Source organism: Paroedura picta, chromosome 1, assembly GCF_049243985.1.
Source record: "Paroedura picta isolate Pp20150507F chromosome 1, Ppicta_v3.0, whole genome shotgun sequence".
Taxonomy (NCBI): Eukaryota; Metazoa; Chordata; class Lepidosauria; order Squamata; family Gekkonidae; genus Paroedura; species Paroedura picta.
Genome location: NC_135369.1, coordinates 181119342 through 181146474, shown reverse-complemented (window position 1 = coordinate 181146474; position 27133 = coordinate 181119342). Strand labels below are relative to the sequence as shown.

The following is a 27133-nucleotide window of genomic DNA, read 5'->3' as shown; positions in this document are numbered from 1 at the left end:
GTTGGGGCCACTGTATAAAAGGCTTTGGCTCTTATTGAAGCCAGGTGGACTTCTTAGGGGCCAGGGATCACCCATCTGTTTGAGTGGATGGAATGTGTCGTTATTTGGGGGACATGGACAAACAGATGGCCATTGAGGAACACTGGACCTTGACGGCTTATGCAGAGAACAGCCATGATAGTTTTAGAGCATAATTAGAGCCTAAGTTCTTTGGATTTCACCAAATTTTGAGCCTGGCCATTAGGGCAAAACTGTGAAGATTCTTTGTGTAAATCAGTACTTACACGAGCTCCTTTCTCCGGGAAACATTCACATCCTCCACTACAGTCTCTTCCAGCACAGGGTCCAGTGTAGGATTTTCCTCCCTAAAAACAAGAACAAAGCACACATTTAAAAGACAGTTAAATAAAAGGACAACATACAAGAGTGTGTACGTGTACGTGTGTGTGTGTGTACAGCAACCCTGAATCAAAATGTAGGACAACTGAATCATTAGGGTTTCATTCCTCAATCCTAAAATGAATAATATGAGATTATTTACAGTGCAATTGTCAATGGCGTTATAACGTTCTAATGGATTTAAGAAGGTTATAACTCTTGTTTATATTTCATGATTTATATTCGCTTTCCTCCTCGATCTGGGACTCAATGCAGATTTTTTCGAAATTCCCCCTTCCACCTTATCTCCGCCTCAACAACCAAGTGAAAGTGACAAATTGTGACAGGCCCAAGAACATATAGCTGGCTTTCACGGTCAAGTGAGGGGTTGGAACTAGGGTTGTGCACGGTGGCGTCCGAATCGGCCTCTTCAGGCCGCCGCAGCCAGCGCCTCACCGCGGGGGGGAGGAATGGTGTATGGCCGTTCATCCTCCCTCCCCTCCCCTGCAGTGAGGTGCAGGCTGCGGTGGTCCGGAGCGGCCGATTCGGACGTTGCCGCACACAACCCTAATTGGAACCCAGGCCTCCAGAGCTAGAGTGCAGTAGTGGATAAGAGCAGCAGACTTTAATCTGGAGAACTGGGTTTGATTCTCCACTGCTCTTCCACAGGAAGCCTGCTTGGTGACCTTGGGCCAGTCACGGTTCTCTCAGGACTCTCCCACCTACCTCACAAGGTGCCTATTGTGGGGAGAAGAAGGGAAGGAGAAGAAGGCAAGCTGCTCTGACACTCTGTTGGGAAGAAAAAAGTGGGGCATAAAGGTAAAAGTATCCCCTGTGCAAGCACTGAGTCATGTCTGACCCTTGGGGTGACTCCCAATCTGGGGTGGTTTGCCAGTGCCTTCCCCAGTCATTACCGTTTACCCCCCAGCAAGCTGGGTACTCATTTTACCGACCTCAGAAGGATGGAAGGCTGAGTCAATCTTGAGCCGGCTGCTGGGATCGAACTCCCAGCCTCATGGTCAGAGCTTCAGACTGCATGTCTGCTGCCTTACCACTCTGCGCCACAAGAGGCTCTGGGGCATAAAAGCCAACCCTTTTTCTTCTTCTATCGCTACTATAAACGCTACACCACGCCAAGAGCTCAATTATGTTTAGGGTTGCACTTTAGACCCATAGTAATCTGCTGTCAAGGTTTTCTGCATGCGTTTTTAAATATAAATCGCGTGTCCGCCTTAACTTGGAAATAATTTTAAAAACGAAACAGCGCCAACGGCAAAATGACATTTCCTTACAACAAACTGGGATGGAAAATGAAAGCTGCAAAAAAAAAAAAAAATGGCATCCTTTGAAGCTGAACAAGTAGTTACATACGCTGAAACAAGACAACACTGGGAAGCATTGAGAATTTGATCAGCTATGCAAAGGGCCAAACAATACAACCTCCTGTATTCACTCCTCCCTGAGTACAGACGATTCCCTTTAATGTCCATGCGAGCCCTGTGTGTGTCTTTGGAGAGCAGAGCAATCTTAATAAAAACCATCAGCCCACAGACAGGGGGGAAAACTTACCATTTATGTACAAACAACCCAAAGAATGTGTAATCACTGGTGATGTCCCAGATTTCTCTTTGTGAAATCTAGGAACACATCTTATGTTGCGAACGATTTATGCAGAAACAGAGGTATTAAGTGATCTGCCCCAAAAGGAAAAGACTGGATGTCCTCTCCTTTCCAAATCCCTATAAACCTTTTGCCCCAAGAAGTTGTTTCTTGCACTGTGCAGTACAGGTCCCGCAATCTGCAGGCAACCCTCTTTAAAAAGTTTCAAGGTTCGACATGAATTTTCAGGTTGCCGCGCACGAAAATTTGCAGAGCAAAATTCAGAGGCTGGAGTGGTTCTCAACCTTCCTAATGCCGCGGCCCTTTAATACAGTTCCTCATGTTGTGGTGACCCCCAACCATAAAATTAGGCAAGGGTTCTTCCACGGAAATTACACCGAAACTGACCAATGGCGTGAAGATCCATGGTTCATGATTGTATACAAATTGGGTTTTTCTGGGGGTTCTCAGTTCAGTTCTGCCTCTTGTCCTGCCAAGCTGTGCTGCCACCTGGAGCGCCTGGCGGGAGACTGCACTGCACTGGAGGCACTGCTGGAGCAGCTGGCAGCCAAGCATGGGCACCTGCAGGAGGAGAGGAGGAGCAGCAACAGTGGCAGTAACCACCCCCCCCCCGGCCAAGATGCTCACCCTGCCGAGACCCCTGTGAAAGGGTCATTCGACTCCCAGGTTGAGAACCTCTGCATTAAAGTGTTGTGCACTGCGCCTCGGTACACCCCAGGGAATGTAATCCTCCGCATGCCAGCCTGAATACTAGAATGACATTCCTCTAGGATAGCGATCCCCAACCTGTGGGCCGCGGACCACATGTGGTCCGTCGACTAATAGGAGGTGGGCCGTGAAGGACGGCTTCTCTCCCCCCCCCCGGCCCTTTACTTCATCCCCCCGGCCCTTTACAACACACTTCGGGTGTCATTGTCTCCCATCACTCCCAGATGGCACTATCTCGTTGCAGAGAAACAAGCTCAGGGTTCCCATTGATTTGTCATTGTCATGAGTTAAAATTTCCATGAAAATAAAATGTTCCTTATGTTCATTGTTGTGGCGGGTCTGTATCTTATTTTGAAGGGATGTTTAAACATTACCATAGCGATCAGAGAGCGTTAGGGCAGTGGTTGAGAGTAGAGGAGTAAACTACCCCCACCCCCACCGGGCCTCAGTAAAATTGTCAAGCGTTGAGTGGTCCCCGGTGATAAAAAGGTTGGGGACCACTGCTCTAGGACATAATGCACCTTGGAGGCAAGCAGGAGGTGAAGCCACGGCAGGGCAGGGCAGGGCAGGGATGGTGGAGGCAAAGTGGCTCTAGCACACAGATAGGGTCTCAGTAGCCATATATGGTCCTTTCTTAGACCACAGGTGGCTCTTCCAAGCTCTGTTCCCCAATGTGACACCTGTTTCAGGAAAGTGGGCCAGCCCCTTGCCCAGTGAAGCTTGTGTTTGGCAGATCGTCCCTACCTTGAAGCAACCACCAGAGGAGCAGGTAAGCTGTGAGCCACCCTGCGACTCAGGCCTCACCCCAGGGATGGAAGTAAATGTGGCCCTTTCGCTTGAAGGTCATCACAAATCTGGCTCTCCATGAGCTGTACAGTGAATACCACTGGACCAAGACAGGGATGGTTATATTGGTAAATCCACTGCTTTCCCCTTTCGTTTTCAGGCCCTAAACATCGATAATCATTTACTTCACTTTTTCTTTTGGTTGCGTATCATGGCACTGAGCAGCCTTTCTAAACTTTTTAACCCTTGAGAAACCCCTGAAACATTCTTCCGGCTTCAAGAAACCCCCAAGTGGCGTAATCGTGTGGAATATGGTTGGGGAACAGAGCTGTGGACACGCCCATCTGGGGACCCTCCCCTTCCCATCCCCTCCAGGAACATCATTGGCCATTTTGGGAGCGGGTGGGTGGGTCATATAATCATAGAATCATAGAGTTGGAAGGGACCTCATGGGTCATCTAGTGAAACCCCCTGCACTATGCAGGACATTCACAAACCTATTGCTCATCCACTGTAACCTGCCACCCCCTTAAGCTTTCACAGAATCAATCTCTCCGTCAGATGGCTATACAGCTTCTGCTTTAAAATTTCCAAAGATGTAGAACGCACCACCTCCCGAGGAAGCCTGTTCCACTGAGAAACTGCTCTAACTGTCAGGAACTTTTTCCGCATGTTTAGATGGAATTTCTTTTGAATTAATTTCATCCCATTGGTTCTGGTCTGTTCCTCTGGGGCAAGAGAGAACAACTCTGCTCCATCCTCCATATGGCACCCTTTTAAATATTTGAAGATGGTTATCAGATTCCCCTCTCAGTCGTCTCCTCTCCAGGCTAAACAGACCAGGTTCCCCCAACCTTTCTTCATACGTCTTGATCTCCAAATCCCTCGCCATCTTTGTTGCCCTCCTCTGGACACGCTCCAGTTTGTCAACATCCCTCTTTAACTGGGGTGCCCAAAAACTGAACACAGTACTCCAAGGGAGGCTGAACCAGAGCAGAGTATAGCGGTACCATCACCTCCCGGTACCATCACCACATGACTCAATATGATCATATCGCCCGATATTTAACACATTTAAAAATATATTAAGAATGAATTAACTCCCACCCATTTGGGAAACCCTTCCAGGGCCATCAAGAAACCCGAGAGTTTCACAAAACCCTGCTTGAGAAAGGCTGGCATAGCGGGAGCAGCTGCAACAGCAAGGGAAACTGCTGTCACAAGAGGACTTCCACCATGATTCTCATGATTTCTGCTGAGATAATCCAACATTCTCAAAGAGACGAACATGCTAATCCACAAGACTGAAGCTTGTGGATCCCATACATACTTCTAAAGCAGGGGTAGTCAACCTGTGGTCCTCCAGATGTTCATGGACCACAATTCCCATGAGCCCCTGCCAGCGTTTTCTGGCAGGAGCTCATGGGAATTGTAGTCCATGAACATCTGGAGGACCACAGGTTGACTACCCCTGCTCTAAAGTAAAAAACATGAGCCATTCAAAGCTCACTGGAATCTGTCAGTGACCTCAGAATTCACCAATATCTTTAGAGCTAAGCTCGGGACGTGGTTATGGATAGCCAGCCCCTACTGTAATCCCCTCTGCTCAAAGAATTTTTATTGAGTTGAGCTTATTTTGATGGCCAGACGCTACCATATTTACTCGAAAGGAACACACTCCATAATGTAAGACGATTGCCCTGCAAAAAATTATATATTCACAAAAATTATTACTAAGCATAACTGTAATCTGCACATTAATGAAACACGGCTCTCTCTTTTTTAAAATAATCTACTTGGAGGGAAAAACCAAATCATGCGTTTTAGTAAATAAGCAGGATAAGTGACGCTTTATCACAGTTTGTTATGGTTTTCTGATGTTCTACTTGTGCTTTCAAGTGTCTTACTAAGTCACGGCTGAAACAACACCAGAACTTTCCTGGCCCGAAACCCAGTTCATACAATTGTAGCAATCATGTAATTCAATATTTTCCCCCTAACAGACAGAAACCTATCCCCTGAAGGAATTTGTGGGGAGAATCAAACTCCTGCCATTGAAACGGCCTAAAAAAATTGGCCAAAACATGAATTAGCACTTTGGCAGGGTGCGTGAACAGCAGCAGCAAAGGAGGCCCTGCTCGCCAAGGTTTCACGGACAACCACTGTTCTGGAGGGGACATGTCTGCCTACAGAAGGACAGCGTGTCCTTGGACAGCCAGTGCTCACAAGGATGGGAAAACACTCCCTGGCAAGTAGTCAAAAAGGAAGGGGAAGATGGGTGTGGGTGAGCTTTGGGACTGTTTGAGGAGCTATTTGGCCGAGAACTCTGGACGGTAAAATGTGAATATAAGATTAGGTCTTCCTTGACCTTGGATGGGTGGTACTTATTTTGACATTAGCACAGAGGTCACAAGGCTGCTTCAATAGGATATTATTTATGTAGGTCTCAACCACAGACCCCTCAACCACAGGTCCCAGAGGCCAAGAACCACCATACGGACCCAGCCAATAAAGTTTGTGCAATGAATGAAGCAAAATTTTGTTGGTCTTAAAGGTGCTTTTGGACTCACAAAATCCATCCCATCAACAAATGAAATCTGGTACTTCAGTTTGCACCAACAATTGAAAATGTCAAGAAGGGTATCATCATGCCACAAAAACCATTCATCACTGATTTCCCTCAACAGATGAATGTTATTTGACCTGGTGCCTGAAATAAATGGGATTAGATAAATTCATGGAGGGAAGATAATTCCACCATAATCCACAACCTGAGAATCAGTGGCCGAGGAGAACAAGCCAAAATGAATCCAGAGAAGATGGCTGGGAAGGCTGATCTTCTGGAGGGACGTCTACTGCTTACCTTGGATGGGGAAGAGTCTTTGTTTGACAGACTAGGTTAAGAGTTTAGAGGGAACATTAAACTGAAATTTATTCTGGAAATACAAGTTAACGTGACGGCTAAGAAGATCTACTTAGAAGTAAGTCCCATTCTGCACAAGTTGGATAATGCCCTTTCAATGTGCTTTTGCAGCTGGATTTTCCTGTGTGGAACAGCAAGATCTACTTCTGAAGTCCAGATCTCCCCACCTTCTAGAAGATGTTAGGAGAGCACCCACTCATTGTTTTTGCAGAAAGAGATGCAAGAACTTGCCCATTATTTTCTAAACAATGTTCCTTCTTGTTCAGGCCCCCTTTTGCAGACTAGTAGATCATCTACTCATGGTATCAAAAAGCTATTAGCAGATACATCTCTTGAAGTAATGGAATGTGTAGCAGAATTTTTAGCTATTGTGCTCTGTGCTTGCACTCGAAAGCGCACGCCTTGAATAAATCTTTGTTGGTCTTAAAGGTGCTACTGGACTCTGATTTTATTGTGCCACTTCAGATCAACATGGCTATCATTTCAATGTTACATCATCTGTGTTCACGATGGGTTCTTTAGGATGGCTCTCAGGAAGTATTTCAAGAATCTGGGGCTTTCCCTTAAGGAAATATTTACAGCATCAGACCATTCCTTCTGGCTAGAAGTATGACACCAAGGCAATTGAGTGTGCCTGCAGTGGAACATACCTCCCCTCAGCAATGTATTCTCTTCCTCAAGGGCATGAATTAACACCCATGGAAGCAACTGTGATCAGTTTAGATTGAGCTCAGATTCTAAAGCTGACCTGTTAAAACTGTAAAGTCTAATTTCTGTCAAATCTGAATTATTTCAACAGAGTAAATTCTTCGCAAACAAGCCACAGAAAGGTTCATTGTCACCCAAGGGCGCAGTAGAACCAGCATCATTAAGAGTGTTGGATCTTGCATCTTTACTCTTACCATGGAAGCTCACTGGGTGACCTTGGGCCAGTCACAATCCCTCAGCCTAACCTACCTCACAGGGTTGTTGTGAGGATAAAACAGAAAAGAGAACGATGTAAGCTGCTTTGGGTCCCCATTGGGAAGAAAGGCAGGGTATGCATGAATTAAATAAATAATAAATTATTTTTATTAGCGGGATTTCTCCTAAATATATGCTCTTCTGATAGCAAGATTTCAGAGGTTTGCAGTGGAGGCTGACTGTATGGAAGGCCGTTTGATATCTAATCTTTGAGATTTTCTCTTAGCCACAATCACTCTAACACTCTCCCGCAACATTTATTTCATGTAAAGGTAAAGGTATCCCTTGTGCTAGCACCGGGTCATGTCTGACCCTTGGGGTGACGCCCTCCAGCGTTTTCATGGCAGACTCAATACGGGGTGGTTTGCCATTCCCTTCCCCAGTCATTACCGTTTTACCCCCCAGCAAGCTGGGTACTCATTTTACCGACCTCGGAAGGATGGAAGGCTGAGTCAACCTTGAGCCGGCTGCTGGGATCGAACTCCCAGCCTCATGGTCAGACCTTCAGACAGCATGTCGGCTGCCTTACCACCCTGCACCACAAGAGGCCCTTGTATTTCATTTATACCAGTACTAACTTCATTTATATCAACAGTGGTCCACTTGACTAGTCCAGTCATAACCAGAATATTGTAAAACAGGAGAAAATCAAATACATACAGCAGGCTTTCTCAACAGGGGTTTCATGAAATCCTCGGTTTTCTCCGTGGCCCCAAAAAGGGTTTTGCCTATCTTGTGGGAGTTAATTAATTTACATATATATTTAATTTAAGAAATTGGGTGATATTGCCATATACAGTCCCCCCCCAATGCCCAGTGATGGGTCTGGACGGAGGAGGGGAGGGGTTCCGGCCGTAAACATCCTTGCTGGCTGAGGCTTGTCACACAGGGCAGTAACTGGAGTCCAGGAAGGCAAGTCCTCTCGTTTTAACTGAACTGTGCGTGGGAGAGTGGCAGGGGGTGCTGGAACAGTGGATGCCTGCCCCAGCCTTGTTCCCAGCCCAACAGAACAGACCTCTGGGCCATTTCTGGCATGGAGAGGGAGGGAACTGAGCATGATGTCACATCCGGTTAGAGTGTCTGGGTGAGGTCACTTCTGGTGACATGTGACTTCTGGGGTTGAGGCAGGGAGGTGTGGACTGGCATCACTTCCAGGGTTTCTTGAAGCCTGAGGAATGTTTCAGGGGTTTCTCAAGAGTAGAAAGGTTGAGAAAGGCTGGCCTGTAGTTATATGACACTAGTATCAAGCAAAGGTTTTGTTAGAGTAGAATAAATAAATGTGGTTCTCCATGGTCCAGAGTTATTTAACATCTACCAAGATATATCAGTGGAGCATCTTTCTCTACCTAGAACAACAGCAGTGCACTAATAAAACGTATAAGAGGTACATCAGGCAGTAAATGTCCATAGCTACCTTCTTCTTTTTTGGCTTGCATATCTATAGTTGTCCTGGTCTGATTAACTCCAGAAAGTCATCCAAACAAATGACATCACTTGTTTGACACAATAGGAAGTAAGGAAGCCTGGGAACTGTTCCATATATGGGATTTTAGCAGAGGAGGATATGGAGACAAGTCTATTTTTAAACCAGTTGTGGTTTGACTTTTCAGATTTGCTCACCTCTATGATCTGGCAACTCTCCTGCACAGTCAAGTTTCATACAGAATTTAGCCCGCTTCTTTTTAAACTATGATCTAACCTAAGCTTTGACTAAAGACAGCCTGCTTGGTGTACAGAGCCAGCTTGGTGTAGTGGTGAGGAGTGCGGACTTCTAATCTGGCATGCTGGGTTCGATTCTGCACTCCCCCAAATGCAACCAGATGGGTGACCTTGGGCTCGCCATGACACTGATAAAACTGTTCTGACCGAGCAGTGATATCAGGGCTCTCTCAGCCTCACCCACCTCACAGGGTGTCTGTTGTGGGGAGAGGAATGGGAAGGTGAGTGTAAGCCGCTTTGAGCCTCCTTCGGGTAGGGAAAAGTGGCACATGAGAACCAACTCTTCTCATGCTCTGACCAAGCAGTAATATCAGGGCTCTCTCAGCCTCACCTCCCTCACAGGGGGTCTGTTGTGGGGAGAGGAAAGGGAAAGCGACTGTAAGCCGCTCTGAGACTCCTTCAGGTAGAGAAAAGCGGCATATAAGAGTCCTTCAGGAAGAGAAAAGAGAGTCCTTTGGGTAGAGAAAAGCGGCATATAAGAACGGACCCTTCTTCTTCTAAAGCGATGCTAAGAGGCTTTACAGACATTATCTTAATATCTTAATTATCTTAATTCACTACAATGTATTGCCTGTGATGATTGGAGAATTTATAAATTCTAGATATCCAAAATAGGCTAGATATTCAAAATAGATTTCTATTTCTAGATATCCAAAATAAGATATTCAATTCTAGATATCCAAAATAAGAACTAACCCTCCTTCTTCTAAAGCGATGCTAAGAGCCTTTACAGACATTATCTTAATATCTTAATTATCTTAATTCACTACAACTTATTGCCTGTGATTTGGAGAATTTATAAATTCTAGATATCCAAAATAGGCTTGAGCACTTTGGCCGATTCGGACGCCACCGTGCACAGCCCCAGCTGCAGATTTCTTCCACTTGGCACAAAAAGGGATTGACAGAATCCAACCCACAGCTTAAATTCTCATAGTTGCCTTTAGAGATGTTTTACTGCACAATGTCTACACGTGGTTTTGATAAAACGCTTTAGAATGTGAATTAATCCAAAGGCGCACTTCCTAATCTGAGTCTGCAGAATACCTTAGTACAATGAGTTTAGCATTTGGGTTCAAGGCGATCTCAAACATTTAACTAAATAAATCTTAACAATTCTGCAAAATAGTCAAGAACACTAAAGGTAAAGGTATCCCCTGTGCAAGCACCGAGTCATGTCTGACCCTTGGGGTGACGCCCTCTAGCGTTCTCATGGCAGACTCAATATGGGGTGGTTTGCCAGTGCCTTCCCCAGTCATTACCGTTTACCCCCCAGCAAGCTGGGTACTCATTTTACCGACCTCGGAAGGATGGAAGGCTGAGTCAACCTTGAGCCGACTGCTGGGATTGAACTCCCAACCTCATGGGCAGACATCTTCGGACAGCATTTCTGCTGCCTTACCACTCTGCGCCACAAGAACACTGCAGGATGGCTAAAGCTACTCTTTCGAGTTCGGGGCGGAAATACCAAACAGGGTTTAAGAAATGGAAGAAAATGGGGTTCATGTGTACAGTTAGGTTAGCCTCCAGTGATAATTCGGGCACCCTTACTGGAACACTCGTCCTACGAATAAAAACAGAAGTTGTTTTATTCATTTCTCAGTATAATTACAGCAGCGTTTAAATGAGGTTAGGCTTTTCTCTCTTACAGATGTCTGCGGGATTTCAAACATTTCCAATCATTTCAGTGGCTAACAAATCTCAGCTCGCGAAACAGCATTCTTCAATTGGCTATGACTGCCATATTAGGAAAAGAAGATGGAAATAAAATGCAACTGTATAGCTAAACAAAGGCCATGCAGCCTGTATTTCAATTCGATGTGTGCATTTCAGCAAGGGACATACCAGACCTGGTGTGAGAGAATTGTGATTAGCATCTCTCACAGCTTTTTTAAGGCGGATGAACAGCTTCATGTGGCCCCTTTGAAGATTTGGGATCAGGCGAGAATGTGCTTAACCCTTTCTTCCTCCCATGCAACTTCAATCATTTAAACCAGCGTCCCCCAACATCTGTGACCCCCAAATGAGGGTCACAAAGCCTGTGAAAACGGGTCTCCGTTTTTTGCTGTTTTGTGGATTTTGCCTACACTGTTTTTTTCTGTTTCTTTGCTTGTTTGTTTAAGCAATTTGCCATGCCAAGTAAATTTGGACTTGCAGGCCACCGTACCAAAAAAGACTGGGAACTACTGATTTAAATAATACACCAGGATCTGCAATTACCTCAAGGGAAGGGTGGGGGGGGGGAGACAGGTATAACACTTGACCTTGCTCTTTCTTCCCACAGAGTTAATTGCCACTTTAGATGGCCAGTTTAAATCACTGAAGAGGCACAGGGGGAGGAAGAAAGGGTTAAAATACCCTTTTCCTAAACTTCAAAGCAGCTGTGTGGGGCAGTCAATTAGCTTTCAAAGAACAGCAAGGGATCAGCTCTGATCATGGTTTCTGCGGTCCTAAAGCTGCTTATTTTACTGGAAAGCCTCCTCTCTGCCCTCAGCCTTTCTGTACAAAGACTTCCAGGATATGGCGAGGCAGGGAGGGATCAGATTCTAGCCACGCCAAAACCCTCAATTACATCAACTTTCAGTTTCCCCCTTATAACCCGCATGAGAAAAACGCTGCTGTGAATTCGTGGAATATTTCTTGAAAGTTTAAAAGAGGTTGGAGAAACATTTGACGCGGATGTTCCAAGGAACAATGTGCCCAGGAGAGCAAAGACTCCTCCTTGGTTTGGGTTCCACAAATGATCCAATAAATGGCTCCAAAGTTTATAGTCCTCTCACAGAGAACTGGGGATGGGACCTGGGGAGGCCTGGGAATTACAGCTCATCTCCAGACTGTAGGGCTGCTTTGGAGCATCTTTTCTGGACTCTATTCCCACTGAGAAACCCGATACTTTCCACAGGCTTTGTAAAACCCCATCATGCAGAATATGGTTGGGAAGCATAGTTGTATACACGCCCACCAGGGGCTCCTCTCCTTCCCACCCTCTCAAGGTCTATCATTGGCCATTTTTTGGAGGGGCAACTGGGAGGGGGAGTTAAGAAATTTTTAATATATATTTTAAATTTGTTAAACACTTATCAGCTGATATGACCATATATGGTCATGTAGCAGCAGAAGAAGAAGAAGAGTTGGTTCTTATATGCTGCTTTTCCCTACCCGAAGGAGGCTCAAAGCGGCTTACAGTCGCCTTCCCATTCCTCTCCCCACAACAGACCCCCTGTGAGGTGGGTGAGGCTGAGAGAGCGCTGATATTCCTGCTTGGTCTGAACAGTTTTATCAGTGCCGTGGCGAGCCCAAGGTCACCCAGCTGGATGCATGTGGGGGAGCGCAGAATCGAACCCAGCATGCTAGATTAGAAGTCCGCACTTCTCACCACTACACCAAACTGGCTCTCCCCCCCCCTACCCCCAAATGGCCAATGATGGGCCTGGAGGGGATGGGGAGGGGAGGGGACCTGGGTGGGCATGCATACAATTATGCTTCCCAACCATATTCTGCATGATCACACCTCTCCCCTTCCCACCTCTTCCAGATCCATAATTGGCCATTTGGGGGTGGGGGGTCGACAGGACCATATGGTCATATGTTTAACAATTAATTTTTTAAAAATTAACTAACTCCCATCTATTTGGGAAACCTTTCCAAGGACAGCAAGAAACCCCAGGGTTTCACAGAACCCTAGCTGAGAAATCCTGGACTAGATTAAAGCCATTTCCATCCAGTACCTGGCCACCCAGATCCTTATTCTGTGTGTGTGTGTGTGTTTTTGAATCTCCCATTGATATTCTTAAATTGAACAAAAGCTCAGTTGTCTATCCTCCTACTGGAAGGATTGCCTTCCATTAATGATGTAAACGGCGGCAACATTTTCCTTAATAAAACAAGTGTTCGGTTCAAACTTTATTACAGTCTTTCAGACCAAGTTATATGAAGTTAATACATAAAAGACCAAAAGAACACGGTCCTTTAATATAAACCAACTGTAATGTGTCTTAACTTGAAAACAGTGAAATATCTGGCCTTTCAACCCTCCCATGATGTCTGCTATTTGTGCATCAGATAAAACTGTTATCAATGTCTCTAGGGCAAACAGATTGAAATTTTTCCCAATAGTAACAGGCCCCTTAATTCCAGCTCCAGGAATGCTTGTTTGTTATATAACACAAAAGTGATTGGGAGATGTCCTTAAGGTAACATTCTTTACAGATTATTCCAAACGCCAAAGGAAGACCAGGCTAGGAATACTTTAGGCATCTGTCCCAGCCTCTTTCTTGAAACCAAATAAGGTTGTCAAAGGTTTTTTTCCCCTACTTTTCCTTGCACACATACATGCACAGTGTGTCTGGACATCAGCGAGTGTCCCAATTTGCTCTGTACACAACTATGCTCTTATCAAAGGACAAACAACTAACATACTGAGAATCTAAACAGAGGACTTCCTTCAGCAGATCTAAACAATCTCATGCCCTCTATCTTCACTTCCTCTGTATTCCAACACCCAGCCCAACTGCTGAGAAAGAACCAGAAAACGTCCATCTTTGTGGAACAAAGTCAAGTTTTTTAAAATGAAGTTTCTGATGAAGGGAGAAAATGTGGCTTCTTTACTTGCCAATTATGCACAGCATTTGTCAGATTGAGAACTCTCTTCAGTCTTGAAGAGCTGGAACTTTTTACTACCCGAAGAAGTCACGGCTTACAAACTCTCTTCAGTCGATATGGCTTGGCTGTGTGGCAGATTCAGTAAACATGTGGAGCCAAAAGCAGATTTCCCTGAGTCAGCATTTCCCGTAAGATGTATATTGACCCAACAGGTTTCATTCAAGAAGGATGTATAGCTGTAATTGCTATCACAATGTTGGAAAGCCCAAGATCAAACATTTATCTGCTTCAGCCTGGAACAGACGCTTTGGATACCGAAGCACCCAACCCTAAGAATGACCTGATACAAGTCACATCATCCTAAAATGTTGCACAACAACCCAATACAAACAGGCTTTCTTTTCAGAAATGCCTGGTTTTTGTAATTCTGGCTGAAAGGATCTGTCACAAGACTTTCCTGCCAGACCATAATACTTGGGGGGAAGGTAAAATGATCAAGATGCGTATGCTCTTCGTCACACAAAGATTATAAAAGCTGACGTCAACCACTTGGATTTGGCCTGGAGACTAACGGAGATTCAATGGAAACTACTTAGGTGCAGATCTAAGTCACAATCTTGTACCAGTAAAAGCCAAGAAGGAACTAGAAAAGATCCTTCAGTGTAAAGATGTGTCACTGGGACAATAATTTGTAAGTGTAAAAATATGTCAAGATATAGCATTCTTAATGTTATAGATGAGCGTGAAAACTGGACAATGATGAAGGTTGACAGGAAGACAGCTGATTCACTGGAAGTGCAGTGTTGGAGGAGAGTTTTACAGATGCCATGTAATATCAGAAAGGCCAATAAGTGGGTTCTAGATTATCTTGTGGCGCAGAGTGGTAAGGCAGCCGCCTGAAAGCTTTGCTCATGAGGTTGGGAGTTCGATCCCAGCAGCCGGCTCAAGGTTGACTCAGCCTTCCATCCTTCCGAGGTCGGTAAAATGAGTACCCAGCTTGCTGCTGGGGGGTAAACAGTAATGACTGGGGAAGGCACTGGCAAACCACCCCGTATTGAGTCTGCCATGAAAACGCTGGAGGGCGTCACCCCAAGGGTCAGACATGACTCGGTGCTTGCACAGGGGATACCTTTACCTTTACCTAGATTAAACCAAGTCTGAATACTCCCTAGAATATCTTTTCTCAACTTTTTTTTACCATTGAGAACCCCCCAGAAATATTCCTCAGGCTTCAAGAAACTCCAGAAGTAGCATGAGTGTGCAGAATATGGTTGGGAAGCACGGCTGTATACATGCCCACTTGGAGCCCCTCCCCCACCCCCTCCAGGCCCATCATTGGCCATGGGGGGGTCAACATAACCATATATGGTCATAAAGGTAAAGGTAAAGGTATCCCCTGTGCAAGCACTGGGTCATGTCTGACCCTTGGGGTGACGCCCTCTAGCGTTTTCATGGCAGACTCAATACGGGGTGGTTTGCCAGTGCCTTCCCCAGTCATGACCGTTTACCCCCCAGCAGCAAGCTGGGTACTCATTTTACCGAACTCGGAAGGATGGAAGGCTGAGTCAACCTTGAGCCGGCTGCTGGGACCGAACTCCCAGCCTCATGGGCAGAGCTTTCAGACTGCATGTCTGCTGCCTTACCACTCTGAGCCACAAGAGGCTCTTGTTACATGGTCATATCACCCAATAAAAGTTTAGCAAATTTAAAAATATTAATTAACTCTCACCCTTTTGGGAAACCCATCTCTCATATTTAAAAATTATATTTATAGTGTTTTTAACTGGGTATACTGTATCAGGTGCTGTCTTCAGGAATGTGTAGGAGCTCTGAAATGTTAATACTAATTTTTAATAAAGAAAACCCACACCAAGACTCTAAACAAATTAGGCAAGCAGGTCAATTAGACACAACCAAACACGGGGAAAAAAACCCCGAACCATAATTTTATGGAAACAATAAAATAGCAAGTTATTTCCAAGGAAGTAATGACCTTGTAAATATAACAACAGAGGAATTAAACTTTTCAGCAAAGAAACTTAAGTGAATTCCCAGTCAGCCACAGCTGCAGACACACGCACAGAAATACTGTGTCATAGTTTATGGCACAACTTCCTTTCAGGGTTCTGTTTTATGAGAACAGAGCACTCCATAAGGTCAACAAAGACGCTCCATATGAAAAACTTGACTGGGAAATCCATTACTGACTGGATGTTCCCAGTAGCTAGTAGCAGGGGGCACCATTTCCAGGAAGTACATTTTAATTCAAACAGTGTGTATGTGTGTGTCTTTTCTTGACAAATAAGTACACCCCAGAAAAACACAAAAAGAATACCTTTTTAAAAGACCAACCAAGGGGTCATTTTAACGCTAGCTATCTTGCGGTCCTGAAAAATCCCAAATATTTTTAGGATTTTTCAGACTCAGCCATTTCAGTAGCCCCAAAAAATAGTGTGTCTGTGTGTGTGGGGGGGGGACCCAAATCTGTTTGAAAATACCGATACATTATTTTTGGGTATTTTGGGGTAGAGGATTAGCTCCATCCTCTACATTAGTGTTCCCCAACCACTGGGCTGTGGAGGCCTCAGTACCGGGCCGTGGTGGGGGGGATGGAGGTGTGGGTGCTAGCGTACCGGTAGGCACGCCTTCCTCCCCCTACGTGTTGTGTGCTCGTGGCGCCGGGAGCGATTGGCTGCCTCCCGGAGAAGCGAGTGCCGTGCTGCGGGTGGGAGGTGCGGGCACCCACAAACGTGCAGGCACGGACCTGCCATGACTGTGTGTTTGCGGGCACCAGCGCCCGCACCTCTCCCCCTGCAGCGCGATGCTCACTGCGCCGTGAGGCGGCCAATCGCTCCCAGCGCAGTGAGTGCCGTGCCATGGGGGGCGGGTGGGAGGGAGGCGTGCCTGCTGGATTGCAGGCACCTGCACGACGGTGCCCACACCTCCCTCTCCTCCCTCCCGGGCCAGGCCTCCCTTTCGAAAAAGGTCCCGAAAAATGTTGAGGGCCCCTGCTCTACATGACAGCCATTTAAATACTTGAAGTTGGTTATCAGATCCCCTCTCAGTCGTCTTCTCTCCAGTCTAAACAGACCAAGCTCCCCCAACCTTTCTTCATACGTCTTGGTCTCCAAACCCCTCACCATCTTTGTTGTCCTCCTCTGCATTTTGTTACGTTCCAGTTTGTCTACATCCCTCTTCAACTGTGGTGCCCAAAACTGGACACAGTACTATACTGTGACATGGTGGGACAGCCAGAATTCTTCAGGAAAAGAAGAAAACAGATAACTAGAGCAGCTCAAGCACAGAAGGGAAAGAAAAAAGGAGGGGAAATCTCATCTCTGAGGGAGGGGAAGGGGACAAGGGCCATAAAGATTTCAATAAACAAACAGCAGGATGTTCTAGCTGGGCACCGTTTTATTCTCTGGACGCCTGACGCACTCGCCCTTGTATATGTATGAAACATCAAATACGGCCAGACAACAGGAAAGCCCAGAGAAATCCCACAGATGGTTTACAAGTGTGTTTTGACAGGCAGAGGTCTCTGAATTTTTGGCTGGGATCTTATTAGGCTCACAGGGAGCTTCCCATGCTCGCTGAAGTTTCCCTGGTTCCCACCGTGCCCCCTGCCGCGACTCATGGCAGTGCGCTGAAGGCTGATCCCGCATTCCCATTATGTTTGAGAGCACTTCCTCTAGCGCAGGGGTAGTCAAACTATGGCCCTCCAGATGTCCATGGACTACAATTCCAATGAGCCCCTGCCAGCATTTGCTGGCAGGGGCTCATGGGAATTGTAGTCCATGGACATCTGGAGTTTGACTACCCCAGCTTTAGCGGGATCCAGAGGTAGCAGCTGAGTCCTTGCAAGCAGGGCACAAAAAACCCCACTAGATGCATAGTCTCTGGGCCTTTGCTCTTCTGCTGCTTAATGCCAAGTTTTCTTTGATCCACATTAGCCCAGTTATCTGTTATATCGATTCGGCCAGACTTTTCTTGTTGTTCTTCCAGCACGGTAATCAACTGGCATGATAGTCTCCAAGCATGCTGGCATGTCCTCTTTGAACAGCGCACAAGCAATAAGGCACTGGGACCCCAGTACGGTACATCAAATTATTCCAATGTAATAAACAGACTTCCAGGGAATCTTCAGTCAGTTCTTTAATAAGTAGAATTCTTAATCAATCCCAATGCATTTTTGCTGCATAGCTTTATCAAGGGTCATCAAATTTCAAACTGTTTTCAACTAGAATCCTCAATACAGAAGAACAATATCTTAACAGGGAATCTATTTGGTGTAGTGGTTAGGAGTGCAGACTTCTAATCTAGCATGCCGGGCTCGATTCTGCACTCCCCCACATGCAGTCAGCTGGGTGACCTTGGGCTCGCCACGGCACTGATAAAGCTATTCTGACTGAGCAGTGATATCAAGGCGCTCTCAGCCTCACCCACCCCACAGGGTGTCTGTTGTGGGGAGAGGAAAGGGAAGGCGACTGTAAGCCACTTTGAGACTCCTTCGGGTAGAGAAAAGCGGTATATAAGAAACAACTTCTTCTTCTTCTTCTTCTTCTTCTTCTTCTTCTTCTTCTTCTTCTTCTTCTTCTTCTTCTTCTTCTTGTATATATGGTTTTTAATCTGGATACCATTACAGCCAACCAAAGACTGTCATAGGAAATTCTATAAACAGCTACTCCTAGATTAAGATGTTGCAGAACCAGATTCTCTGTTAAGACATCGTTCTATATTGAAGTTTCCAATTTGAAATTTGATGCCTCTTGATACAGCTCTGCCCTGAAACATGTTGAGATTGATTAAGAATTCTACTTATTAAAAAATTAGTTGAAGTTTGAAGATTCTCTGAAAGTCTGTTTATTACACTGGAATAATTTGATGTACCATATTGGGGGCTCCGTGCCTGATCGCTTGTTCCTTGTTCGGTCTTTCACTGGGCCCCACCCCTCCAATTTCATTCTTGCTCTTTGGACAACAGCAGTAGGAAGCTGGCAGTGCAATCCTGTGCAGAGTTAAACCCCTTGGGTTCACAGAGGAGAAGCTCTGCAAAAAGATGGCACTGTCCAAAAACAAACAAACTGCGCAAAATGGTCCAGCTCCTACCAGATTTTAATGAGGTGATGCTGAAATATAGTAAAAATGCTAAAATGGACATGACCACTGGCAGTTATTATAAAAGGACGTATTTTAAAGGAGGGGCGTAAGAACCATCATCTTATTGTCATTAAAACCAAAACAAAAAACAAAATTGGCATCTGAGCTTAGATGAGTAGAAGGAACAATTTAATCCAGCCTTTCAGATGTGGAGCCAAATAACAGCCCAGGAATGTAACACTTCAGGCTCCTGTGACCTTAAAAGTACTCTCATAGACCGTTTATGCACTGGAGGTTTCATGCCGGGCTGCAGGCTGGAGTTTTAGTCATGGCAGGTTGCCCCACCTCTTCCTGCACCCACATGGGGGAGCATTTGGCCTGGTGCACCTCATCACCCCCCGATCTGTGCTCCTGACAGGGGGGTGGGGCAGTGAAGGTCCCAGTGCATAAACGGTCATACTGATTCCTCATGGTGGCACCAGGAGTTTGCAGCGGGGCCATGTGCCCTGCTGCTTCCTGCGTCTGCATGGGGGACGTTTTCGGCTGGAACACCAGGCCCGCCCCGGATTACTGCCTCCACATGGTGGTAGCCAGGGTGGAATGGTTCTACCATGCCGGGGGGGGGGGGGGCGGGGACAGTGGGGTCTTAAAAATTTGCATAAAGGTGGGATTGTGTGTCAACACAATCCCACTTTCATGCAAATACAAACAAAATACCCCATTCAACCCCATGGGGCTGTGAACCTCTGCGGAGCTGAGTGGGCCATTTTCTGTCTCCTCCAGGATGTTGTAGGAGGGGGACCTGTGGCTGGACAGGCCTTGTTGGCCCCTGTGGCAGACTGGGGGATTCGGATATTTCCGCATTCACTTTGTGTGGCTACCGAGATACTAAAGTGCACCAGACTCAGGAGTTGTCTGGGCTGATGTTGTGTGGTTGCGGGGATTAGCCCCGTTGCCCCACAGATTCCAGCCCCACCTTTTCTGCCCGTGCAGAATCAGTATCAGAGATGATGGAAGAATTCTAGCATGGCATGCTTTTTGATATTCTATGTCATGAATGATCTCCTTCTGCATCTACAGAGGGAGCAATAAAGGGGAGCTCCCTCTTCCTCCTGACCCCACACTGCAGAACATACTTGCATCCTCCTGGATGGGGCAGAGACTGAGCAGGTTAAGTCCTGGAACCCCCTCCCACAATATCACCTCCTGGCTGTCAAACACAAAATGAGCTGAGGGCAAGAAATAACCTCTTTCAATCAAAACAATTCTGATTTTGAACTGGATTTGGCCTAGAGCAGCCTTTTCCAACCTTTTGACCATGGAGGAGCCCCCGAAATAATTGGGACTATCAATATGCTTATGCTTTCAATAAAACACAAAGGGGGGGGGAATACAGAAAACACACGTAGTTGGACAGTTTATCTGTTGAGAATTTCCTGATTTTATAAAAAGCGATACATCTCTTGTATATTATCCAAAGTGGGATTATATTTTAAATTGCACCTTAAACACTAATTTAAAGTGAGTGTTGACTTGCACTTGCTTTATGTTGGGATAAATGGTGATATACAAATTTTGAGATGTTTTGAAGGACTAAGGCGACAGCTAGAACAGGATTTTCAAGGATGCAGCTTGTCACAGAAGAAGAAGAAGAATTGGTTCTTATATGCCGCTTTTCCCTATCCGAAGGAGGCTCAAAGCGGCTTACAGTCGCCTTCCCATTCCCACAATTCGACTACAACAGACAGTAATAGTATCTTGGTCCAGTAATGGTTTCTCTAAATGAGAAGGCATCGCTTTTTTGCTTGGTGAACTTGTCTGCTTTAGAATCTATTTACCAAGGACAGCAGCCTTTCTCAATATTTCTACCATTGAGAACCCCCTGAAACAATTCTTCAGACATTGAGAAACCCCAGAAGTAGCTCAGTCATGCAGAACATGGTTAGGAAACATAGTAATGTACATGCCTACCCGGGGCACCTCCCTTGCCACCCCCTCCAGGTCCATCATTGGCCGTATTTTGTGGGGTGGGTGGGTCAACATGACCATATATGGTCAAATCACCTGATAAATGTTTTTAAAATATATATAAAAAATTAACTCCCATCAATTCAAGAAACCCTTCCAGAGCTGTCACAAAACCGTGATTGAGAAAGTCTTGCCTATAGGCAACAGCTCAATAGCAAAACATCTTCCTTCCTTCCTTCCTTCCTTCCTTCCTTCCTTCCTTCCTTCCTTCCTTCCTTCCTTCCTTCCTTCCTTCCTTCCTTCCTTCCTTCCTTCCTTCCTTCCTTCCTTCTTGCAACTCCAAATTAAGCATGGGCCAGCTTCTTCTCTTGAGTTTCATTTAGATTTGAACCCTCTGGATTGGGAAATTCCTGGTGATTTGGGGGTGGGGCTTGGGGAGGGCAGGCTGTGGGGAGGGACCTCCAAAGCAGCCATTTTCTCATGAGGAGTTTAGCTGTATATTTTAGAGACGTACATCTGGGAGATCTCCTGTCCCCACTTGGATGGTGACAATCCTGGTTCTGCGGACAAGCTCCGAGGCTGCCTGCCTTCCAATTTCAGAGGTAGGATTCCTACAAAAATTAATTTTGTAACTTGGACATGCACAGTTCGCAACCAGCTCCTTCTGTTTGCATCTCCCCCCCCCCCCCCCCGGACATTGCTGATGACACCGAGGATGGTGCAGACTGAAAAATAACAATTGCCCCCTCACCAGACTCTACCGTGACTGTTTTCAAGCTATTATTCCCCAACATTAGTGTTTCTAAACACAGATACACCCACCCATCCTATATGATCACAATGCCGAATCCTTTGCCAAACACCACATCTGGTATCACAATGACGGGTGGTATTTATCTGGATGTTGTGTCAAAGGGAAACTATTTCTACCTTTTGAAGAAGGGGGACAAAACACATGGGGATCGTTCCCTTCAGTCAGGGAATTCTGACTCCCAGCTTTTAAGGTTTCCCTAGCCATAGGGCAGTGAGGAGAGCTCCATGAAACACTGAACCTGAGGGTCTACTTATATGATGATATTGAGACACGACTCATTTAAAAATAAAACCAGCGAGGGAGAAGGAAACATTGAAAACAGGCCATGTAGAAAAATTTTGTTTATCCGGAACCCATTTTGGTTTGACCCAGCTTGATGAAATGGTTAGGAGTATGGACTTCTAATCTGGTGAGCCGGGTTTGATTCTGCACTCCCTCACATGCATCCAGCCACAACACTGAAAAAGCTCTTCTTCTTCTTCTACTTCTTCTTCCTCCTCCACCTCCACCTCTTCTTCTTGATTTATGTTTTCATGCCTATAACTGTGGCATTACAGAACTGAAGATAATATCTACTGAATATTAACAATTACATTTATTCACCCCCCCCCCCCCACACACACACAACAAATAAGCACAAATAAAAATAGAATACGTTTTTTATATCCAACTGGTTGAATTTTTCTATTTTGGATATTTCGATTCCGACTGGCCCTGCTGGAGGCTGGCAACCCTACCCACTGTAGGCAATTGGTATCCTTCTTTGTGGACCAAGTTGGGAGACAAAAATGGCTTGAAGTTCCCAAGTGTTGTGCCCAGCAATGAAAGGCAGCAGCAGGGAGTACAGGGCAGATCCTGTTCTCTGTATTTGTTCCCTCTGGTGAGGGAACCCCTACGTATTGCTCCCTCTCAGTTGTAGGGCAAGTGAATGACCTTTTTATGGGGGGGGGGTGACAAAGCCCCTGCCCCCCCCCCCAGACCTCTGCTTTCCTAGCATGCTCAATGATGGTGCAAATGATAAATTGCATGCCATACCTACTAGACCTGCTCCCCCACCCCATGTGTTTTCTTTAGCGTTGATTATCTAATTTTCCATCCTACAGGTCAGACAACGCTCTAGCCAAGAACGAATGCACCCTTCCTTCCTGACCGGCTGTGACCCCCCATGTTGAGGTCGACATCCTTCCTGCCTGTCCCCATCATGGACTCATTTCCTAGCAGGACTGGGGCCTGGCGTTGGCCATTTGTTCCTCCTTGTCTATTTTGGGCACATTCCATGAGGTTATAAATCCGTGGTCTGGAGAATGGCTTGTCTCCTGGTTGAGTATTTATCTGCTCAAATGACAGGTCTCCAACACTGACAGAACTGATTCTGAGTCTCTTACGAGTGGTTTTTATTCCTGCTGACATAAATAGAGATTACCTAGTCCTAGCAGGCATGCGGCACAAGTCCATTCCACATGGGAAAGGGCTGGTGTAGTTTCTGTTACTTATGTGGTCTTAATGGTGCTAATCTTGAATACTATTCAAATGAAGGATCGTAAATGAACCAATCACAGACTCTTACTTGAAGGACTTATGGACCAATGAGTAGCCTGCGTTAAGAGCCCATCAGTGTCTTTGGTGGGCTAGCTAAACTGTATATAAGTTCGTATCTTGTCTGTGTTCTCTGTTCAATGTTTCTGGTTGGCGTTCAATAAAGAGCTGCTTGTTTTCAAAGAGTTGGGTCTACCGAACCCACAGATTTATTGCTTTTTCACAGCAACAGCAGATAAAGAATATTGACAATGGGGATTCCACAAGGTACGTTTCCCTGCCTTGGTTCCTCAGAAATGGTCATCCCCACCCTCTCTTCTCAGGGCCATTGGAACCATTGCAATTTTTTAAAATTGGCGCTAGAATATATATCGATTCAGCACTGGAGCAACAGGCCTAACAGATTTTGTGAATTCCCAGTCTTAATTTGTACTGTGAACCGCCACGAGTCGGATTGAGAGCAGTGGTATACAAATTTAAAAATAAATAAATAAAATAATTTAAAAAATAATAATAATTAGTCTCTTCCTTAGAGAAAATATGCCTTTCCCCCTATAAGTCCACAGAGGAAGCAGCTAGAGACTGAAAGCAGAGAATTCAGAGTCTGTAACACACGTGTTATAACAGTACATGGATGAATATTGATATAACAATACTATAGTCTTGGTTGATTAAAAAATAAAAGGTGGCAGGGGGGAAGAGTTAGTTGCTTTGGGGACAGGGGAAATGGTGGCTGCATAAGGAGGAAAATCTGAATTTTTCCACCCACACAGCAGCCATCCAGACTGGATAACTCCCCCAATGGCCAATGATGGGCTTGGAGGGGATGAGAGGGGAGGCGCCCAAGGTGGGCAAGTAGCTATGCTCCTCAACTGTCTTCTGCATGATCGTGCCACTTCTGGGGTTCCTCAAAGTCTGAAGAATCGTTCAGGGGTTTTTCACCAGTAAAAAAGTTGAGGAAGGCTGAGATACACCCTGGTGCTATGGGGAAGCGGGGGGGGGGGGGGACCTGCTTCCCAGCAACCCTGAACCTGGGTCATAGAACCTATAGAAAGAAAGCCGCAGACTGTGTTTTGTATGAAAACATATGAAAGCCTGTGGCCAAAACCACAGATTCACTGAGGAGTATAGCTGTATTGGTGTGCAGTAGAACAGCTAGAATTGAGTCCAACATATTAAGTGAGGAGAAAGAACACCTGCATTTTCTCTCCCACCTGGTTCACTTCCAGGGCCATTTTGAAGGAGAATGGATAAAACAGCTGGCCTGATTTTATCTGGCTGATGGGAACCAATAGCTAAAATGCCAGTGGGACAGATGTTTAGGAGCGTTGAACTGCTGATTCCACAATAAATATTTTGCGTCCCTTTTAAATATATAAACCAAGCAATATAAACACCACGAGGATGGATCAGTGAAAAGCAAAAAGGCATCAAGGATCTCCCTGACATGAGAAATTTCAGCATTCCTCCCCGAACTTTCATGAAGGAGCTTTTTTTTAAAATTCAAAAATAAATAATCAAGACATCAGTACACAGTGCTGATTTAACTCAGATCCAAGAACGTCATTATATAATTAAACATTGTATATATATTTACCGAACATGATTTGGTTCTAGGGTAGATCTAGCAACCTCCAATTATTTAGCCTAGAACAAATAGCAACGTCAAAACACACCGAGTGAGAAATGAAAGCCAAGCAAAATCCAGCAAGCAAATCTACAGCATTTTGGAAGCAGGAATCATAATGGCCCTTTGAACAAAGGCATGGGACAGCTACCCTGGTGCTAAAGCATATATAATCTATAGGCAGGATGTGGCGGAAGTCTCTCATAGGCTCAATAAGCAAAGCGATTGACCCCTTCTACAAACCAGGAACTGCTAACAAAGAGGCGGTGCCTTCCCAATTACAGTTCCCTGAAATAAGTGCCTTTGCTTTGTCTCTGAAGGGATAAAAAAATAAGGCCAAGGAAAGTAAAGAAAAAGAAAAGACCAGTTCTTTAGGGCAGAGGTAGTCAACCTGTGGTCCTCCAGATGTCCATGGACTACAATTCCCATGAGCCTCATGGGAATTGTAGTCCATGGACATCTGGAGGACCACAGGTTGACTGTCCCTGCTTTAGGGAACTCTGCTAGTTGTTCAGTTTTCCTTCAACAACAATACAAGAGCAATCTACTTGGCCTTATTTTTAGTTCTTACAGGCCCTTCCGTTTTCTCCTCACTCCATCTCTGCAGGCCAAAATATACATTAGGGGGGAGATCCATGACTGGATCGCTTGAGATTTTGTTTAAGGATACCAAGCAGGCAAGGGACATCACAACCCCAGTGCAGAAGAAGAGAGGTAACCTCAGACCCAAATTGCACACCCCTGGCAAACTACAGTGAGGGAAAATAGGAGAAGGAGCAGCAAAGCCATGAAAGAGCAACAAAGCCATGAGGAGATGGAGAAGAAAGGATGGAGGCTGGGGAGAATTGAGCTTGGCAGAAGAGGGCTTTGTTCAGAGGGCTAGAACTTGTGTGACCTCAAGTGTGCGTTCAGTTCTACCTGGCCAAGAATAGAGAGGGGAGAGGGAACGGAAAGCCCTGATCTCTGATTGAGAATCATGCTGGATTCACACAGGATGTTTGCAGACTACCATCCTCTAAAGGTGCCATTCTCTCCCAGAGTGTGGGTGTTTTGCTGTATGTGGCCTCAGAAAAAAGTGCTGTTTTTCTACCCAAAGGAGTCTCAAAACAGAATCTAAGAGTTGGAAGGGGACATACAAGCCATCTAGTCCAAACCCCTGCTCAATGCAGGATCAGCCTAAAGCAAGGGTGGCCAGACTGTGGCTCTCCAGCTGTTCATGGACTACATGGATTCCCCTGCCAATGGGCCATACTGGTGTTCATGGGAATTGTAGCCCATGGACATCTGGCGAGTCACAGTTCGGCCTGAAGCATCCATGGTATCTGTCCATCTGCTGCTTAAGGACTACCAGTGAGGGGGAGCTCACCACCTCCTTTGGCAGTTGATTCCACTGCTGAACTGCTCAGACAGAGAAAATTTGTTTCCTGAGATCTAGCCCAGGGGTGGGCAAACTGTGGCCCTCCAGATGTCCATGGACTACAATTCCCATGAGCGCCAGCAGGTCAATTGGCAGGGGCTCCTGGGAATTGTAGTCCATGGACATCTGGAGGGCCACAGTTTGCCCACCAGGTAGGTGAGGCTGAGACATCTTAGAGAGAACCAGCTGGCTTTCCGTGGAGGAGTAGGGAAACAAACCTGGTTCTCCAGCTTAGAGGCCACCACTCTTAGCCACTATACCTCAGTGTCTATGTCCATGTCTATATTTTAATTCATTCCATTCATAGTCTTTTAATCTTTCATCATGGAACTGAAGGTGGGCTTATTCAGGATTCTGGAAAGTCTACAGCAGGAGTAGTCAAACTGCGGCCCTCCAGATGTCCATGGACTACAATTCCCAGGAGCCCCTGCCAGCATTCGCAGTTTGATTACCCCTGGTCTACAGGCTGCTTTCAGACTCCTCTTTTTTCCCATGACACCTCCCAACGTACAGATTAAACAGTTTGCACATGCCTGTGAAACAGGTGGCTGGCACTGTGTATTTGCAAACAGCACAGATAATGCACAAAGTTTAGGTTGGGGGAGGCAGGGAAAAGGGTAGAGACAGTGAGGACTTGCTGCCAGGTTGGTTGCAGTGCCCTGGTATCGGCTGCCGTCCTGTCAGAGTCTAAAGCAGGAGTAGTCAAACTCCAGATGTCGCTGGCAGGGGCTCATGGGAATTGTAGTCCATGGACATCTGGAGGGCCGCAGTTTGACTAGTCCTGGTCTAAAGGGATTCCCCACTTTCCCAGTTTGTGGGGCAACCATACCTACTCTGCACCTCAGTGTTTGGTTTTATGAAGGAAGCGGTTTTATATTGCTACTTGACTTTTGAAACATATTCACCCATTAAAATGTCTAAACTTAGAAGGAGGAAAATGGTTTGGGCTACGGCCAGCAGATGTAAGCTCGG

General features: G+C 45.8%; 1 protein-coding gene across 1 annotated transcript in view; it reads right to left on the bottom strand.

Annotated features, from left to right (window-relative positions):
- Window positions 1-27133, bottom strand: part of COL4A2 (collagen type IV alpha 2 chain) — a 155851-nt gene that overhangs the window by 117728 nt on the left and 10990 nt on the right. The window contains exon 3 of the mRNA XM_077314453.1: window positions 285-365. Coding sequence (XP_077170568.1) covers window positions 285-365 — 81 coding nt within the window. The remainder of the gene's footprint in view (window positions 1-284; window positions 366-27133) is intronic.